The sequence below is a fragment of the Poecilia reticulata genome, linkage group LG17 (assembly GCF_000633615.1).
Source record: "Poecilia reticulata strain Guanapo linkage group LG17, Guppy_female_1.0+MT, whole genome shotgun sequence".
Lineage (NCBI taxonomy): Eukaryota > Metazoa > Chordata > Actinopteri > Cyprinodontiformes > Poeciliidae > Poecilia > Poecilia reticulata.
In genome coordinates this window covers 26,841,406-26,861,479 of record NC_024347.1, presented here as the reverse complement: position 1 = coordinate 26,861,479, position 20,074 = coordinate 26,841,406, and the positions used below count along the sequence as shown (strand labels likewise).

Sequence of the window (20,074 nt, the reverse complement as noted above, 5' to 3'; positions counted from 1 at the left end):
TTTTATTACATAAAATGCAATAAGGATGCATCTGCAGCTAAGAAAGTAGTGTCTGCTAATTGGTTTATCATTGTTTGGATTAATCCATTGATAGCAATTTATTTAATTTATTTTTTTTACAGAATTTGAACCAGGCGAAGCTAAAAATGCCACAAGCAGAGTTCTGGGTAGAACATATTTACAGAAAAAGAAGTTTTCTTTTTGTTTTAAATGCAACATTTTACTGTTTTTGTACAGCTTTGTCTTAATTGCTGCTCTGATTGTGATGTTCTTTCAGTAAATGGCCTTTTTTGAGTCTGTATTACTCCAGTCAATGATTAATCGATTATTATATTAGTTGATGATTATTTTAATAATCAATTAATCACAATTRATTTGATTAATMGTTTCAGCTCCAAGTTAATTTAAACATTTTCCAGGTCYGGATTGAGAAAATGAACAATATTTGTATCACAAATCCCTTTGTCTCTGTCTAAATATCTTGTTTTTGATCAAACATCCAATGATGCCAATTGACAAATCAGTCGTAGGAARCCCAGCTGATCTCTCATCCTGAGCAAGTTTATGGTGACAGTGGAAAGGAACAACATCCGTTTAGCAAGAAGAAACATCCAGCAGGAAACGGTTCAGAATGAGCGGCCGACTGCAGCAGCAGGGGCWGTTTGRATGAAGGATGTAGTTAAATTAAAAGTTAGCTTGCAGTGCTAATAGTAGATAGCATAAAGTTAGCAAATCCCATTGGTGTTCCCACTYRTAACTGGGACATRATTAAAAAGAATAGKTAACTTTAGAAGTAAAGTAAATGGAAAACAACAATTTTCCACAATTTTYTGTGGRAAATGTGGAACAGCCAAAACATCTTTTTGGCTATTGGTTGTTAAAACAACTCATTTGTTTATATTTACCTCACAGAWAATTAATAACCAAAATRKCWYYMRKKRSMWCMAGGSSMWKYRWSKSMWWWTKTSMKAWWMWTKGMTMWTYRWKRMTYTKKRMWARTYWGGAGATAAATGCCCAAGAAGACAAACTTTGCTTGATTTGTGTCAGTTTTATTTATTTATTCAAAGATGAAATGATCCTAAGATGCATCAACACTGAGCTCACGTACAAAATTATATTTTAGGAAAAAATACCGCTGGTTATTTTTAAATATTTGAAAACCAACTAAAATTAAATACTGTATTTATATATATTTTCCCTATTTGGTCRTTCTCTGAATAACTTTAAAATCTTGATGCTGGGGCCAAAAATGCTGACTAATAATTCACTGCTACTTCCTGGTTTTATAATAAGTATAATAACAGTTAGACATACGGATGAAACCAGTGTTGAAGCCACTTTTCTTCAGATCKTCTCCAGTAARMCCACCAGTTTGAGCGTTTGGTTTGTTTCTTGTGGGTTTCCTTCTTGTTTCGCCGCTCCTGGCCTGTGACCCGCTGCCATGCTTTCTCTGCCGCCCTTCTCTCACAGCCACATTAAAGTCAGGGAACGTGTCGATTTGATCATAAATAGGTGGGTATCTGCTCGCTTCCTCTCCCGTCTTCAGCTCCCAGCGTCTCCGGATGTGTCCTTCCCTTCCCCAAACCTTTCCTCTTTCCTTATTTTTGGACTCTACCGTTGCTGCACAGTAATCACTTCCCTGGATTTGAGATGTTTCATGTCACACGACTGGTTTTCCTTTTCAGGTGTTTTTTAATTTTTGCCTTTTGCTTGCAGCCCTTAAGACATAGTTAAGACATAAATTCCTCCAACTCAGGGGTGTCAAACTCATTTCATGAGTCTGTTGTGCCAGAATGTTTTGATAAAACCATAAACTGTTGAAGTATTAATGAATAACCGCATCTGCATTCAATTATTACTTGAGATTAAATAATCATTCAATATTATTTAATCAGTCTCTTCACACTTATCAGTCACTCCAGGATTTTATGATTGTTTTGGGAATTTTAAATCAGTGATTTAGAAATATTTCCAAAACATTTTTGCAACATTTGAGTTTATGTAAATGTGTTTTTTTATTGTTACTTGCCACATCAATCATGGACTACACTGCAAAAATACAAAATCCTACCAAGTATTTTTTGCCTTGTCTTTAGTGTCTTTAGTACACGTGAAATTAGACACAAGTAACTTTTCAGCATAATAKATCAGCTTTTTTAAGTAAATAATTCCTTGATATTAATAAAAAATAATCCACTGGCAGATTATTTAAATCATAATAAGACATTTCTCTCATGTTAAAACTGAAATAATTTGCCCGTAGGACATTTTTTAAATCAATATTAAGGAATTGTTGACTTAAAAACCTCATATTTCTTGCTGAAAAGTTGCTTGTAAGTTTGTTTCATCTAATTTCTASTGCAAACTAAGATATTTGCACTAGAAACTAGACTAACTTGGTAAAGTTGTGTGTTTTTGCAGTGTGTAACTTGATGGTGTGTAAGTCTGAGGCAGCAGAGTAGTAGATGTAAGAAATACTGTTATTTCCACCTGCAGGGTGGAGTTGGTATCACTTAAATTCAATGTTTTTGAYCATCTTTACCAAAACTTTCCAATAAACTCATATTTATGGATTAGCATTAAAAAGTTTGGGGTTTTGTTGATTTTTGCCATTTTGAAATCTYAAAAATCTGGAGGGACTGATTYATGTAATTAGGCAGCATGCAGATAAAAAGAGTTTTCATAAAACGATATTTAACCACTGAACTGTTGAAGGTCGTATTTATTATTTATGCGACTCTTTTGGGCTTCATAAGGAGTCCGGCGGGCCAGATTTGGCCCCCGGGCCTCGAGTTTGACACATGATTTAACAGAAGTATTTTTTTCAGCATGTTTGGATCTGTGAGAACGTCGTCTTTCTCCTCAGCACCTTCCCAACAATCCACCACCCTTCTGTCCTCCCRACCTGCCAGTTTTCCTGCTTTTTAAAATCTGTGTGGGTCTCTGAGTGATTTTCAGGTCTGACYTCCGACTCGTCGTTAATATTCACATCTGTGTAACTTTATTGTCCTGAGCAGCATCAAAGAAAAAATTCCTTCTCAACAGAGCAAGTAAGTGTTGACTGCTGGATGGCAGAATGCTTGCCTTGATATGCGGCCGGTTCATGAAAGCCAAACCCGAACGTTGACAGCGCTCCATTGCCTGAGGAGACTTTGAACGGCGCTCCTGCCTTCCTTCAGCTGCTATTTAACTGCTGCAAGAAGAGCGTGATGGAATACCATCGATTGTTGCAAAGAATGCAGAGGGAATGTGCACTGCTTTATGATAACAATGCCTGATGAAACACTGCGCAGGCAGCAGTCTGAGGCTGAGGAATCCCGATTTAACTTCTGCATCAATGTGAATGAGTTGGTGTCGTTTTAATATACGTATGAGGACTTTGTTTCTTTAAATTAGCTCGTCAGAAAACGACTTTACAGAGTTTGATTCATGGAATTTACTTCTACATGCCTGCTGCGTTTCCCACCTCCACAGCTTTAGAGCTGCAGCTTCTTTTTACTGACAATAAAAGTAAACTCCTAACGAGTTGTTGATGCATGATAAACTTTTCCCCCCCAAAAAAAAGTTAATAGGATTTGTCCCAAAAACAAGTATCTCAGCTTTTTCTTTCTAGTGTGAAATGCTTAAAGGCAAAGTTCGGCAGTTCGGCAGCCCTGCAATTAGCTGTTTTTGACGATTAATCGATTACTCTTACGATTAATTGATTGATTTTCTTTTTTAAATCTGATTTTTTTGTGTAAGCCTTTTTATACAATATTAGAAATTCATTGAAATAAGCAAATAAACAAATAATTCAGGAACATTTTTATTGCCTAAAATGGCATTTTTAGTGAACACTAGGATCCAGCTGTAGCTCAGAAAAATACTTTCAATATTGTGAAAAGTTCAGCTGTTTTTGCTTGACTTGACATCCATCCAGAGTATTGATCTGATGATTAGTTTTAGGATTAACTGATTAATAAATGGATAACAAAAGGTGCTTAATTGGAGACTTGCTGTACAGAATTTGAAGCAGGTGAAGCTAAAACTGCAAAGCGTCAAGTTTTCAATTAAACATATTTACAGACAGTGGCATTTTTTAAGATCTGGAATGTTAAATTTATTGCTTTTTTTGACTACGTGTTCTCCAGCTAATTATTAATCGATTACTTAATTAGTTGACAATTATTTAAAGAATGGATTAATCGCAATTAATCGTTACAAAGCAGATGTGTAATTTAAATAATTGTGCCCATTTACAATCACTGCTTCTTTTTCTTCTACAAGACATTTATGTCATAAAATAAAGCTGCAGATGTTTCTTTAGGTCCAGCTGAGACTCAGAATGGACGGAAACGCACAAGTTTGTGAAAAGTAATTCAGAGAACAGAAAAAAAGTGACTTTATAGTTCATTCAAGAGGTTTCTTATCACTTTTTCTTATCTAAATATAACTTTTTAGATAAGAACAGTAACCAAAATTCATCAGCTAATGAGAATGATTAGCAGGGTATGAACTGCATGATGGTCACTGGTTCTGTTGTTTGGTTAAAACAAGTTAGTTCTTCATTTACTCACAGTGGGTAGAGAATCCAGAAATTTTACTCATTTATGCAGTGATACTTCATTATAACGTTACTCAAGTAAAAGTAAAATGTACAGAGTAGTAAGAAGAAGTTACACCAATAAATATAACTGATGAAATGTAACTAGTTACTACTCAACTCTGCTGGTGTCATAATATTCCCTTTACTGAATAAATCCAGCTGATTACTAACTACTTTTTGTGACTATTAATTGGTGATTAAATTAACAAACGACAAGTCTGAGGGCTGAAAGCAGAGATTCCCAGAGGTCCTCATAAGTGTGTTAAAGCGGACATGTGCAGACTGATATTTGCACATATGTTCAGGTGACTAAATGTTGTTTTTGTGCCTTCAGACTGGCGGAGCCCGCGGCGAGCCTGGAGGACCTCACCATGCTCAGCGCCAGCTCGGTGGAGGCGGCGCTGCCCAGGGAGGAGCTGGAGGCGGAGGAGCGGAGCTGGGGCTCGGGAAACGACGGGGAGCAGGCGCTCGTTCTGGTGGCCGACACCGACRCCAACGTGACCGACGAGAAACCCAAGAGCTTCTCCGACCAGCGCCAGTCCAGCACAGAGGAGAGCCAGCGCTGCAGCGCCGCCACGGAGCCGGAGCCGAGCACGGAGCAGAGCTCAGGTACGCAGCGCCAAGGCGGCGCTCTCCGAACAAAAGAAACATTATGTTTGTATTTATTAGTTCACCAAACAAAACAAAACGGAGAAGTTCAGAATTTAAACTAAATAACTAATTAAAGAAAAGCTTGAGACTTTGACCTTATAGGTGACCTGCTCCGCTTCTTTGAGCAGGTTGCTTCAAAGAAGCGTCTGTGGTCTATTCAAAACATGTTCGTTACATTTTCTGCACAAAATCGTTCTTAGATAATGAGATTTTCGTTGTACAGTTCTGCCTAATTAGAGCTGTTTTAGTTTCTGAATGGTAAGTCAACAAAAGAACACTTTTCAGCAGCCATCGTGCAGCTATAAAACCAGCTGACCAAATGTGCTGGAGGTCAGCTTTTGTTGCTAGGTAATGGCACAGAAACTCAACAATCGGGAACATTTTTAAACGGCTCATTTTCACACCACCAAATGCCTCTTTTAGTAGCAGTTGAAACCCAAATAGAAGAATAAAAACGTTCAAAATGAGACTTTTGCATAATCGGTCCCTTAATTACACCCTGTTACGCTGCAGGACCAACATTTCAACTTATGAATGTTCTAAAAATTAAACAAAATGAAATGAACCCTTTATGAATGTTTTATAGTGGCCTAGTCAAAGTCAGACCGAAATGGGATTCAGATGCTGTGGCTTGACCTTGAACAAGCTCTTCATTCTCTAAAACCTCTAAAGGGTTTTAATTAAACCCTTTAGAGGTTTAATTAAAGCCTCTAAAGGGTTTAATTAAAGCCTCATTCAAGGCTTTAATTAAACCCTTGAATGAGGCTTTAATTAAAACAAAATTTGCCTAAAGGAGTCTAGAGCTGTGAAGTAACTTGTTACATTTACTTGAGTAAATTTACTTGCAGTTTTTGTTTCACCAGTTTTTTATTGAAAGAAACTGATTTGGAGAAAATGTTTTCCCTGATTTTGTTAATTTTGTTTCTTATAAGACTTATCCTCATTTTGGTCTTTAAAACACAAACATTTCCACTTAATGTTATATTTTGGTCCATCTGATTATGTAATTTTTTAAATATTAAATTATTGATAATTTGATCAGTTACTCAGTACTTGAGTAAACTTTTTACCAAATATTTTTTTACTCTTGAGTAATTTCCTGGACAGCTGCTTTTTACTTTAATTAGAGTAAAAATATGTTGAAGTAGTGTTACTCTTACTTGATTATAACCTGTGGGTTCTCTGCCCATCCCTAAAACAATCCAATTTTACCAACAAAATATCTTAAAGTCGTATGGATTGATGAAAACAACATCTGTTCGCCCACTAGAGGCTTTACTTTGTTTGCGCTGTGCATCATGTAGAATCCAGTGTTTACATGTGTTTTTTATTTGGTAGCAGTTTCATTCAGCTTTATGTGTGCAGACCCGTTCCTGTGAGTATTTAGCCTGTGGCGTACATACAGTTTGTTAAAGCTCAGCTTCACCAGCTGGTCGTTAATCAACGCAGCCCAAGTGGTAAAAATCGGGTTGCCTTACAGATTTTTTGCATTCGGTGGATTTATTTCTCGTTTTATTTTCTGGTGCGGCGCGTAGCTCACTTTCTCATCTACTTCGGCTTCAGTAAGTCAAGCTGGTTTTAAATTAAAATGCAGTTTATGCACACAGAAAATAAAATAGGTAATAAAACAACGCTCCGCGGGACCTCTGGGTTTATAATGAGCTGTCGCTGCTATATCCGTTCTTATCCAAACAACAAGGCCTCTGTTAAAAACGCTCTGAGTTGGACATTTTATATCCTTTATGAGAATATAAAACTGGGTATTACAGTACCTCCTATTTCTCAGGTCGTTAAACGTAAAGTTTGGAATCTGAACCCATTTTTGAGCATGTTTAAGTCACTGAATACACTTGGAGAATATTACTTAAAGCTTAAACTTAAAAAACAAATAAAATCCCATTATTTGACCAGCTTGCTGCTGTAATTATTTATGTATCCAACCCAACTTGATGGTAAACATTGATAAGGAAACTGTAGAGCTAAGAGAACAAGAGCTATAGAAGAGCAAACAACTTAAATTTAAAATTTAGAGTACTTTTCTGTTTTCTACCAGTGGAGCTAGATTACGATTTTGCTTTTGCAGTGCTGGGTAGATGTGGTCAAGAGAATCAGAAATACTTGGTTATTTAAAGACAAATATTTTCTATTGTAAGAAGATTTTATGCTCCGTTCTCACTTTGCCCTAAATAGATTGTTTTCCACTTCTATGAAAAATGAAAATTCCTAGAAATCTTTTAAAAGATCTACATAAACTATTTTTAACACCTCTTTAAAATTTAGCTCTGTCTGTTTGAAAGTGAAGGAAAAAGTGTGGGATAGTTGAATCATTTACGGAGTTTTTTTATTTCTTCAGATCTGAAGAATAAGTGGCACCTGGTGGTGGACCGGCTCTCTGTACTCTTCCTCAAATTCCTGGAGTATTTCCACAAACTGCAGCTGTTCATTTGGTGGCTGCTGGAAATCCACATCATCAAGATTGTATCGTGCTACATTGTTGTCATCTGCATCTGGGAGGTAAGGAAGCTTCAGCCGATGCATCGTTTATTGGTTATCTATCTGAAAATAATAAGAAATACCTGTTAGATTTCAGAAAACATTTATTCAGATTAATCTAAAACTTAATGCTTGAGTATGGCACAGTATTGGGCCCACTGTAGATTATATTTCTGTCAAAAAACAACATATTTTTCTAAAAGATGAGGATAAGAAACTTTCCCTGACTAAAGGCATAAGTGTATGATTAAAACAAACACAGAAGTTTTGGCTTTTTGTGTCTCAGCTGACTTAATAATCCCTGAAAATTTCAGAGTTTTCTTTCTTCCAAATTTCTGACTTGTCAGAGAATAATTTAGTTTAATACTGTAGGTTTATGCTTCCAGTCTTGAATATTTGATATTTTCTCTCACAAATTAAGCATTTTCTTGTAAACATGTAAAATGAAACTCTACATTTTAGTGCAGTTTGACTAAAAAATGTAGAAAATTTGGAGAAACTTTTATAACTCCATGTTTTTTTCTTATACTCCGTCGTCCTGCTTTTTCAGTGCCTTACAGAAACATTCATGCTCCTTAAACTTTTTTACTTTATGATAAAACAACAAACTTTAATGAGTTTCTGTCGGCATTTAATGTGATTGAAAACAGTGGACTTGAGTCCCATTAACTCTACTGGTTCATTCACACCAGCCATGTTTAGTTCGCTTTAGTCCAACTCTAATTTGAAAGTTTGTTTCATTTGGCGGAGGTGCGATGTGCAATCAAACTCTAAAAAGGACCAAATGGTGAACTCTGCTCTGCCTAAAAATCTATGTCTCGGTCCGGTTGAAGTGAATTCTGGTGCAATTTGAATGCATATGTGAACGCCAAGTGGACCGGAAACTGCTCCAAAAGCAGGAAGTGGACTATAGAGAAGGGCATTCTGGGTAAATACAACCAAAACTAAAGTGAGAGTCTAGCTTGAGCAGAAGAAATGCTTTTTTATGAAGGACAAAAGAGAACTCCTACAAACGTTAAAATCTGATGTTAATTCATTTTTGTTTCCATTTCATGAGGAAGGAAGTTGCGCTCATGTCTTCTTCTGAGGTTTCTGTGTTGTTTCCTTCAGTGGTTCTTGGTGCTCCGCCCCCAGAGGCGAGAAGGGGAACAGGTTTTTCAATTATTGTGAGAAGTGTGAAAGTGAACCAAACCAGCTGAAAATCTAACAAATGTTGCAACTTTAGTCTCCCATTGAACCAAGTCTTGGCAATTTTTCAGGTGTAAAAACATTCTAAGCAGAGTTAGATTATAAAACAACATGCAAACATCTCAAAGAGATCTGCCATATAGTTCTGCTAGAACCTTTTAAATATGTATAAAAGTCCTAAATGTGTTGAGCAGAATGACACTAAAAGGAACAGTAATACATTTTTAGACCTGTTTTTTCTTGTCATCATGCTTTAAATTACACATAGAGATAATATCAATAATATGAAATTAATTTGAAAATCTTTTTTTTACTTCTTAGATTTGTTGTCCTTAACATTCTGTGAAAAAAAAACATAAATAAAGAAGCATTTCCGTGTCGTTCTGAGTGGAAAAAGACGTAATGACCATTTTCATGTCCTCATCGCCTGCATTGTCTCCTGTGCAGGTGTCTTTGCTCAACTATGTGTTCCTGGCGTCGTGGGCCTTCGCGCTGCCCTACAGCCAGTACCGACCCCTTGCCTCCAGTGTTTGCACTGTCTGGACGTGTGTCATCATCGTGTGCAAAATGTTGTACCAGCTAAAGACTATCGAGCCCCCAGAATACAAATGCACCGTAGTAAATATCACCTTCACCTGTTTTACCTGTTTTATTGTCACTGCATGGGTCAGTTTGTGTCACTAAACTGTTTATTTGCTCTGAAAGCTTCACTACTGTAAACATTAAATTTTTATTGCATTGAACAAACTGTAAGAGCCAGAAGTTTACATACACTGCTGCAAAAACACACAATCTAAATCAAGTATTTCTGATTKACTGTCTGGTGGAAATATCTTGGTAGAGTTTCATGTTAGTTTTGTCTTATTTCAAGTAACTTTTCATCAAGATACAGAAGCTAAGTCTACAATTCCTTAATATTAATTGAAACTATACTAGTTCCCCTGGCAGATTATTTCACTTACATCATGTAAAAATTGTATTTTATATGTATAAAATGTCTTGTTATAAGTTAAGTAATCTGCCAATGGAAGTAGTACTTTTTAAAATCAATATGATTGACTTAAAACTAGCTCCTCTTTCTGGCTGAGAAGTTACATGTAATTTATTTTAGTCTTTATTTCTTGTGCACTAACATTTTTGCACTTGAAACCAGACAAAAATACTTGGAGACATTTTGTGTTTTTCATTGTATGTGAAGTTAAATCAGGCCAGCAAGCATTACCAAAATGATATATATTTGCTAAATACCACAATAATGTGAACCGCAAATTTCAGCTGTAAATACTTCATGCTTTTTTCCATGTTGGGGATCATATTTACTTTAGTTTAATTAAAAACATTAAAAACAGTTTCTCCTTGGGTGCACAGCCAGATTTCTACTCAGAAGACGTTAAGAAGACGCTTGAGAAAACGCCGCTGTATAGCAACACATCTGACCTCGGTAACTGGGTCGGCCTGAGGAAGGATAACGAAGACCTGCTCAGATACCTCAGGGTGAGCAGGAAGTCCTCTGAAATACGTAAAAACACGTTTATATAGAGGATCTGAAGGATCAAATATACCGTCATCAAAAACCAACAAATGTACGTTTAGGTTGAAGATTGTTTACTTTTTTTGTCTTCACATCACACAACACGTTATATACTATATAGCAATATAGTGAAAGTACAGATACTGAATGTAAAATATAGTGGTGTAAAACCTGAAGGTATCTTTTGATACATGAAAAATGTACTGAAGTACTTCACTGCAAACAGATCATCTTTATCCTTCTGATTTCTAACATTTAAAGGGGCAGTTTTATGTAAAATTTACTTATTTTCTAATATAAAGTTATTCCCTCATCAAAAACATACCTGAGTGTTGCTATGATTCTTCCATGCATGTTTGAGAAATCCAGCTGTGCAAAACGCCTGGCTGGATCTAGCTCCGCCTCCGAGACGTAGCTCCTCCCCCACTCAGCACCTTCAGACTAGTCGGCTGCAATCAGCAAACTCCTGGTGAAACTGCACATCTGCTAAACTCATTACAGTAATGCTCGGAGTGATGCTGGTAAAAACATTGTTAAAGGGTTAATAGAGGAGATATGTTGTGATGACTTCCTGAAGGCTTCTTAAAGAGACAGAGCCCCAATTTCAAGGAGTTCAATCAGGAAACAAAATTTCTTTTATGTCCTACAGCTCTGGAAAAAAATTAAGAAACCACTTAAAACTACCAGTTTCTCTGGTTTTACTCTTCATACGTATGTTTGAGTAAAATGAACATTTTTCTTTTATTCTATGAACTACTGACAACATGTTTCTGAAAACATCTGTGCCTGAAAATATACAACCCTGTAAATATTGAATTACTATATGATTTTTTTTCACTAAAAGCTTTAACCAGAGTAAGATGATGTTATTGCTGCAGAACAACCTGTTGATGTTGGCGCTGCTGGCCTTTGAGGTGACCATCTATCGCCACCAGCTGTACTTCAGGCTGCGGAACAAGCTGTCGCCTCCCGCAGCCAGAATCATCTTCCATGACGTCACTCGCCAGCACCTCGACATCGGCATCGTCAGCTTCGTTAAATACTTCGTCAACTACTTCTTCTACAAGTTTGGACTTGAGGTAGAAAATTCAGTGACGTAGTGAATGTGTGTTTCATGGAGAGGTGCTTGACGCCTCCGCTGGTGTCTCAGACGTGCCTGCTGCTGGTGGTGAACGTGATTGGTCAGCGAATGGATTTCTACGCCATGCTCCACGCCTTCGCCCTCATCGCGGTCATGCACCGACGCAGAAGAAAGGCCATCGCTGAGATCTGGTCAAAGTACTGCTTCTTCCTGGCAAGCATGCTCACAGTCCAGTACTTTGTGTGCATCGGGATCCCACCGGCTGCCTGTAAAGGTTTGTGCGCTTGGATAAATCACAGTAAGAGTGAAAATTCTGCCTGGTTTTTATCTAAAATGTTGCCTTGAATTATGTCCAGACTAGACGGAGAACTAGTTTTCTTCCTGTTGCCATAAGTTTCCAAAACTTGACTGAGCGTTTTGTGTTTTTTAATCTTATCCTAATGAAGACAGTGTATTTAAAGCTGCAGTATGTAATTTTTATTTTAAAAAGTGTTTTTTTTTTTTACATATTAAAATTATGACCGTAATATGAGACAAATAATCTGTGAAAAGATACACTTCCTCTGCCTTCTCCATGAGCTTCTACTGTCATCTGAAGAAATGTACCACTCCCAACCAAAAACAACCAATCAGAGCAAGGAGGCGGGTTTTAGTACTGTCAATCAACCTCATGTACTCGCTGCTGAATGTGCTAATAGTGGAAAAACAACTTAGCGTTCCAGGAAACTGACAGGGTGCACTGTGGTGAACCAGCTGTAGCATATTAGAAAAAAAGAGGGAGAGTGTGAGCAGTGAGTACACAAGCCTGATTGACAACGTCAAGACACTCCTCCTGATTCTGATTGGTTGTTTCTGACTGGGAGCGGTGTATTTCTGCAGATGGCAATAGGACAACAGTGTGAAGACATGTAAAGAAAAATTATAATAATAATAATAATATTACATCCTAATTTTAAAAGTTCTTCACAGAACTAACCTCGTTTCCACACTTTTTAAACGGCCATGTCATGGTGACGTTTCTCTTTCCAGATTATCCCTGGAGGTTTCCAAACTCTACGACCGGCTCCAACGTGATCAAGTGGCTCTATGTCCCAGACTTCCAAATGAAGCCCAATCCATATTTCCTCGTCTGTAAGTGAAGTGAGAAATAAGTTTATAGGGTAAAAATTAGAAACCTCAGAATGAGAGTAGCTGTATTGGCTAAGAAAGCAATTGTTTATCATCCTCATGTACTCGCTGCTCAATGTGGTAATGGCAGAGAAACAACTTACCATTACAGGAATACTGTTTATCCATCATCACCAGTGGCTATGCTAACTAGCTTTAGCGTTTGTGGCAGACTATGTTGTGGTGAATCAGCTGTTGGTTGAGGCTTTCAGATAAAAACATTTTAACACATTATATCAATAAAAAGCTTTCTGATTAAAACAATAAAAAAAATTAGAAAGTAGAAGCCTAAACCTGTGACAGACTGGCGACCTGTCCAGGGTGACCCCGCCTCTCGCCCAGAACGTTAGCTGGAGATAAGCACCAGCAACCCTCCCGACCCCATTAAGGGACAAGGGTGTAAAGAAAATGGATGGATGGATGGATGGATGGATGGATGGATGGATGGATGGATGGATGGATGGATGGAAGCCTAAACATGTAAACACAACAGTCTTTCTCAAACTGTGGCCCCCTAGTGGTCAGCAAGGTACTGCATGTAAACAACAGTTTATTTGTCGTCACGTTAGCTCAAAGTGTGACGCTACAGCTAGCTTACCAAAGGACTGCGTTTAAAAATAATAGAGGATAATTGGCTTAACACTGGGTCACTAAAAAGAAAAGCTGAAGACACCGGTGGAAGACACCAGTTTCTCAGGCTTAGTGGCAGAACATTTGTTTTTGAACATTATTATGATACACAGCACTGCACCCCACGCTGACTAACTGCATCTTAACAGCTAAAATAAATTCACTTATATTGTGCTAACTACTGGCTGAAAGAAAATGTTTGTTTTTGCCAAAGCAACTTCAGTCTATTTTCTTTTATTTGCTTCAAAAACTTTGTTAGTGCAAACAACACTTGTAGTGAAGAACATTTTTGATTGGAAAGCTTAGAATCCAAACTACAGTAAAACTTAAGTAAATAACTCAAAACGCCCTGAGTTGTTTGTGGTTTTATTGTAGCCAGTCACATTTACGAAACAGCACCACCTTCACATTAGGAGGAACAGTAACACTTTATTTGAAGGGGCGTCCATAAGACTGACTGTCATAAACATGAAGGAGTCTTCATGGATGTCATTTAGTAAATAATTACACTTTTAATGCAAAGTTAAAACTTTGGATGGACTTTTAATGCAAGATTTGGTACAATTTTACATTAAAAGTGTCTATCTGCTGGATAGTTCAAAGTTGGCAATTTTAATGGACTTTTAAAGCAACTTTTCAATAAAAGTGTCATTATTTACTGAATGACACTTCATGACAACAGCACTAAACATTCATGAAGACTCCTTCATGCTCATAACAGATGTTATGTCAAGTTTATGCACATCCCTTCACATAAAGTAATACCGTCTGAACAAAGATAACGAGTTGATAGACTAATTCTTTAGTTTCAGATTGTATATATTGAGCTGTTGTGTTCTAGTTATGTGGTGTGAATGTTTCCGCCAAAATGTTTTTACTGGGCTGATTTGAAAACCTACAGTAGAAAACTATTTATTTAGAAGATTTCTTAAAAACAGCCTGCTTAGAGGAAAATATAAACATACCAAGGGAAGAAACTGTAACTCTGGAATAGACGAGTTGAAATGCAATAAACCCAGACGGGTTTATTCAGATGTTTTCCCTGTGCTGTCCCTGCAGACGACTTCATGCTGCTGCTGTGCGCCTCCCTGCAGAGGCAGGTCTTTGAGGACGAAAACAAGGCCGCGGTGCGCATCATGGCCGGGGACAACGTGGAGATCTGCAGAGACCTGGACGCCGCGTCCTTCAGCGTCCACAACCCCGTCCCCGACTTCATCCACTGCAGGTTCCTTCAGAACGATGGCTTTGGACAGAAACGCCGACCCAAAAGTCCTGCAGTTATTCTGGTGCCATTGCTTGGCAGTCATTAGCACAGAGGGAAGCTGAAATGGAGAGGAAGTGAAGCAGACAGAGTAATTGATGCATAACAGTATCAGATGTCGACAATAAAGTCAAACATAATGCGCTGAATGCAAGTGAAGCTCATCAGAAGCATTCAGCAGAGGATTTGTGGTGTCGGAGTTTATTTAGAGCAGCAGGAAGTAGTTTTATTAGCCAGATATTAAAGCAGCTCCAGTCTGAGACGTTAAACCGGATTCCAGGAGACGATTCAGTTTGAGAGTCTCAGCGTTCGTTACATCACACTTTTTATCTAAACGGTCAGATTTACTGAGAAAGAGATTCAACTAAAAACTGGAAATGCGGCGCATTTATGAGCCTGAAAGATTTATTCAGCTTTCCCAGGATGATGATGGTGTAGAGGATTTCAAAATAAGAGTCGTACTAGGAAACATGGAAGGAATCCACCCATCCATCCATCCATCCATCCATCCATCCATCCATCCATCCATCCATCCATCCATCCATCCATCCATNCCATCCATCCATCCATCCATCCATCCATCCATCCATCCATCCATCCATCCATCCATCCATCCATGAGTCCATCATCCATCTTTCCATCCATTAGTTGGTTCATCCATCCATCCATTGGTTGGTTCATCCATCCATCCATCCATGCGTCCCATTATCCATCTTTCCATCCATTGGTTGGTCCATCCATCCATCCATCCATCCATCCATCCATCCATCCATCCATCCATCCATCCATCCATCGTTTCTAAATCTAAAATACTGAAGCGATTCTTCTTCTCATTCATAAACATGTTTTCTCTCCTACTTCAAGGTCCAGTAAAACGTGAGCAGCGGGTTTTTAAAGGAACGGCAGCGATAGCATCCTGACCGTCAGCAGCCATTGATTATGTGTTCTTCACATTCCACTGTTTTGATGCGCAAAGTGGACAAGTGTTTTATTAACGCACTCTGTGTCCATCAACAAGCCCTTGTAGAAAGACGAAAAGCTGCACAGCCGTCTGTCCATGCCGCAGCAGCTCTGCACTTATTCCATCGTTTCCCTTCAGGATCGAATTACGGATACAGGGCGCGGGTCGGAGAAATCCATATTCCACAAAAACACTCTGTCCGTCACTCTGCGACTCAGACGCTTTCGCCCTGTACTCTAACTCAATAAATAGCTTTTAAGTATGGAAAAGGTATTTTCTCCCTCTGATGAAGGAGGACACTCACTCAGCCCATCAACGCGGCGTCCGAGCCAAACCCACTTCATCAGCGCCGGCGCTGCTGCTGTTGTGGTCCCGTTCGCGTCGAGTTAATGAGCGGCGCGTCCTATGTTTTCACGTTAATGGACGGGCAGGGAAAGGATGCTTTCACAGGATTTAACATGAGACCAGAGAGAGAAAACATGGAGGAGCGTACCTGAGCTGAGCAACAGCGTCAGGTTACAGATCCGATTCCCATCCATCGAGCAGACGCTTACCGGCGCTCCGACGTCACGAAACGAAGGAGATTCATGAGCCGCACAAAGCGACAGGACGGGCAGAAATGTTGGCAGAGCAGGGTGGTAACTAGTTACATTTACTCAATTACATTTAGGGGTAATTTTATTATGTTTTACTTTATTTTGTTTTGAAGTATTTCTACTCTTACTTGAGTAAAATATTCTGAATTTTCTTCCCACTGAATGAAAAACAAACATGTTTCAACCAAAGATTCGCCAGACTCTGACACAAACCTGCAGTTTTTGTTTAAGTTTTTTATTGAAAGAAACGGATTTGGAAAAACGTTCCTTTGGCCTGATTTTATTTATATTAATTATTTTCATTTTGGTCTTTAAAATACCAACATTTCCACATAGATTTATATTTTGTTACCATTTGATTCTCGGTACTTGAGTCATTTCTTGTACGGCTACTATTTACTTTTACTTTAGTAATTTTATTTTGAAGTATTTTGAAAATATTCTGGATTTTCTACCCACTGAATGAAAACAAACATGTTTTAATCAAAAATTCTCCAGACTCAGAAACAAACCTGCAGTTTTTGCTAAAGTTTCATAAGTTTTTTATTTAAAGAAATGGATTTAGAAAATTTTCTTTTGCCTGATTTTGTTATTCGTTGGTAATTATGTAAATTATTGCCATTTTCATTCTTAAAATACCAAAATTTCCACTTAACTTTATATTAGCAACCAAAGTCTAGAAAATAACTTTGTAAAACTTCCAGAAAACCTGAATGTGTTTAAATCAACACCAGCTTAAAAAATCGTCTTATTGGAAGCAGCTTTTAAATAATTTCTTACCTTCGGTGGCCCTAAAACATCCTGTTCAGGCCAAACACAGAAGCACAACAGACTCAAAACGAGAGGAGAACCAGCCAGATTCACAGGTAGTCTTTGTTTTCTCCGTCTCCAGGTCGTACCTTGACATGCTGAAGGTCATCATGTTCAGCTACCTCTTCTGGTTCGTCCTCACCATCATCTTCATCACCGGCACCACCCGGATCAGCGTCTTCTGCATGGGTTACCTGGTGGCCTGCTTCTACTTCCTGCTGTTCGGCGGCGACCTGCTGCTGAAACCAATCAAGAAGATCCTCCACTACTGGGACTTCCTGATTGCCTATAACATCTTCGTAATCACAATGAAGAACATTTTGTCTGTATGTAGACCTACTAACTGACACACGTAGACGATGCTTCCAGTGGTCATGACATTTCTAAAGTTCTGTGTTGAATAAAGAAGGTTTTGTTGTAGATCGTGGCGTGTGGCTACATCAAGACTCTGGTGGATAACAAGCAGTGCTGGTTGATCCAGTTGTTCAGTCTGGCCTGCACCATCAAAGGTTACCACGTAGAAACCAATCTTATCACCACTCAAGGTGCGTAAACATCATTAAATATGCTCCGAAAATATTACCTGCATAAAATGTAAGACATTAGCACAGCTAGCATTTTAGCACATGCTGCCTTAGTCTGCTAATCGTAATAATAAACATTGTCCTACTGAGTTTTCAGCTTATAAATCTGAAATTCATCCAATGAAACCTTTTAAACCTAAAATTAGAATCTAAATATAAATCAACACTTTGCCTAGTCAATAATTTGAGACGGCTTGTATTCCCTGCAGATGAATATCTCAGTTTTAGTGGAAAACTGTAAACAAACAGAGAACACATCAAATTTACTGCTGGATTTGAACATTTGCTTTCAACTTCTTCTGAAATTTTACCCTGAGGAAAAAACTTTATCATCTGCATATATTAAAAATTACGCTGCTTATGAGTGGAATCTATATGATTTATTCATGCTAAAAATAAGGGGCTCAGCATGGAGACCTGTGGGACACCAAACTGTGAAGCTACATGTAGCTGCTCAATTTTAGGTTATTTGGAAATGACATGGAAGTGTGAATATTCTTTAAAAGTTTACATCTTTGTAAATTAGAGTCTAGAAAAGCATATTTTTTTCACATAATTATTATGTGAGAAACCTGACTCTTGCTTTTTTCATGGGATTTGTTTACATTTCATTTTCTTTAATTGACATTTAACTCATTCATGATTAAGTAAGCGAGACTCATGTGGTTCAAAGCATAAACTACATCGCTAAACCCTGGTAGCTGCTAGGCAGCTGTGCTACCAAATGTGCTGTTTTGCATCCCCATATGAAAAATTACATCGATAAAATAGAGAATTTTTATGATTTCTAAGCATCCTAATGGGCTTGGGCCCAGCCTGGGGCCCTGTGGGACTCCAGACCATAAAGAATTAATGGGCTCGGTTCACACAGCAGGTCCTGAAAAAGTTGAGTGCTTCGTTGTTGCTTTACCATCCAGAAACCACTTGCTGCATTCTTATTGGTTGTACAGGAGGCTCTACTTCTGCTTGTCAAAGATGTACGGTTGTAAAATCGCACATCTGTTTGTAGCCATTTTCACGTGCGAGTGTAAACATTGAGTTTGAGGGTGTTGAAAGCAGCAGATTATATGGATTTAAAGTGACAGGAGCATCTAGGAATCATTTAATGAAAGAAAAGCTTAATGGATCACCTTTAATTATTGTTTTCCTATAAAGTGTTTTGAATTTATGTATTTTAGACCATTTTTTTCATCTTCTCATTGAAATCTTGTAAATTATAGATTAGAGCTGAAAACTGTTTGTTTCTGCGAATAAATCAGATTTTATTTCACACTCCAGCCAACGGAAAGTTCTGTGAGCTCCCCAAAGACGAGGCTGGGATAATCTGGGACAGCATCTGCTTCGCCTTCCTGCTGCTGCAGAGACGAGTCTTCATGAGCTACTACTTCCTGCACGTGGTGGCGGACATCAGAGCATCGCAGATCCTCGCCTGCAGGTACTGCAGACAGCAGCTGCACTGAGAGGGACGAGCAGCGCCTCCTCAAGTGCTTTGCTTTTACGGCTGACAACCGTTTTCTGGAAGTGGATTAGGGCCAATGACAAAACAATTATAATTCTGACATTTTTTCCCCATAATTCAGACTTTATTTTATTGATTTGATTTGTCTTATGGTGCATAAACAATCTAAAAAATTCTGATATTGAGAAAAGTCAGAGATTAAAGTCCAAATTCTAAGAAGAAAGTCTGAATTCCTAGATTAAAGTCAGAATTATGAGTTTAAAGTCAGAATTCTTAAAATAAAAAAAATCTGAGATTAAAGTTTGAATTCTGAGAAAAAGGTGAAAATTCTGAGATTTATGTCAGAAACATTAAAGTCAAAATTCTGAGGAAAAACTGCCCCTAACCTTCTTCCATAGATCATGTTGTCTATTTTTAATCTGATAAATGAAACATTTCAAATGTGAGTGTTTTTTTTTTTTGTGAACAAAGACATTAATTATGTTGATTCCAGTTCTACATGATGGTGCAGTAAATTAATTAAATGTAATCCAAACATCTGAAAGCATCAGGTTTAATCCAGATTACTGCACACGGTGCCTCTTCCTGTTGTTGTGTTTCAGAGGGGCGGAGCTTTTCCAGGCCACCATAGTGAAGGCGGTTAAAGCTCGACTGGAGGAGGAGAGCAAATCAGTGGAGCAGCTGAAGAGACAGTGAGACTCTCCGTGTTTGACCTTTGACCTTCATGTTACTCAGCCGCTCCGTTCTCCAGGAGGGAACCGACGCTTTGAAATGGATTTAGTTTGAAATCATTCCCAACCTGAAATTATTAATCTGTGCTTTTATTTTTTCTTTATTTTGTTTCAGCAGTTTATTGATCTGAGCGTCAAGAATCCTCAGAAAATTATTTTTGTTCATCAGATCAAAGATTTGATTATCAGAAGATTATTGATGGAAAAACAAAAGATATGGAGGAGTTCATCCATCCATCCATCCATCCATCCATCCATCCATCCATCAGTTGTTCCATCCATCCATCCATCCATCAGTTGTTCCATCATCCATCCATCCATCAGTTGTTCCATCCATCCATCCATC

The 20,074-nt window shown here is 38.1% G+C and overlaps 1 protein-coding gene across 5 annotated transcripts in view; it reads left to right on the top strand.

Moving 5' to 3' along the window:
* piezo2b (piezo-type mechanosensitive ion channel component 2b) overlaps positions 1-20,074 on the top strand; it is a 124,023-nt gene that overhangs the window by 74,642 nt on the left and 29,307 nt on the right. For 4 of the 5 annotated variants that reach the window (XM_008434600.2, XM_008434602.2, XM_008434598.2 and 1 more), the window contains 14 exons: positions 1,471-1,512; positions 3,018-3,050; positions 4,920-5,194; positions 7,590-7,750; positions 9,365-9,535; positions 10,286-10,411; positions 11,327-11,527; positions 11,599-11,803; positions 12,559-12,660; positions 14,386-14,551; positions 17,037-17,280; positions 17,376-17,499; positions 18,817-18,973; positions 19,600-19,689. In XM_008434600.2, coding sequence (XP_008432822.1) covers positions 1,471-1,512; positions 3,018-3,050; positions 4,920-5,194; positions 7,590-7,750; positions 9,365-9,535; positions 10,286-10,411; positions 11,327-11,527; positions 11,599-11,803; positions 12,559-12,660; positions 14,386-14,551; positions 17,037-17,280; positions 17,376-17,499; positions 18,817-18,973; positions 19,600-19,689 — 2,097 coding nt within the window. The remainder of the gene's footprint in view (positions 1-1,470; positions 1,513-3,017; positions 3,051-4,919; positions 5,195-7,589; positions 7,751-9,364; positions 9,536-10,285; positions 10,412-11,326; positions 11,528-11,598; positions 11,804-12,558; positions 12,661-14,385; positions 14,552-17,036; positions 17,281-17,375; positions 17,500-18,816; positions 18,974-19,599; positions 19,690-20,074) is intronic. The other variant, XM_008434601.2, reaches the window with a different exon arrangement.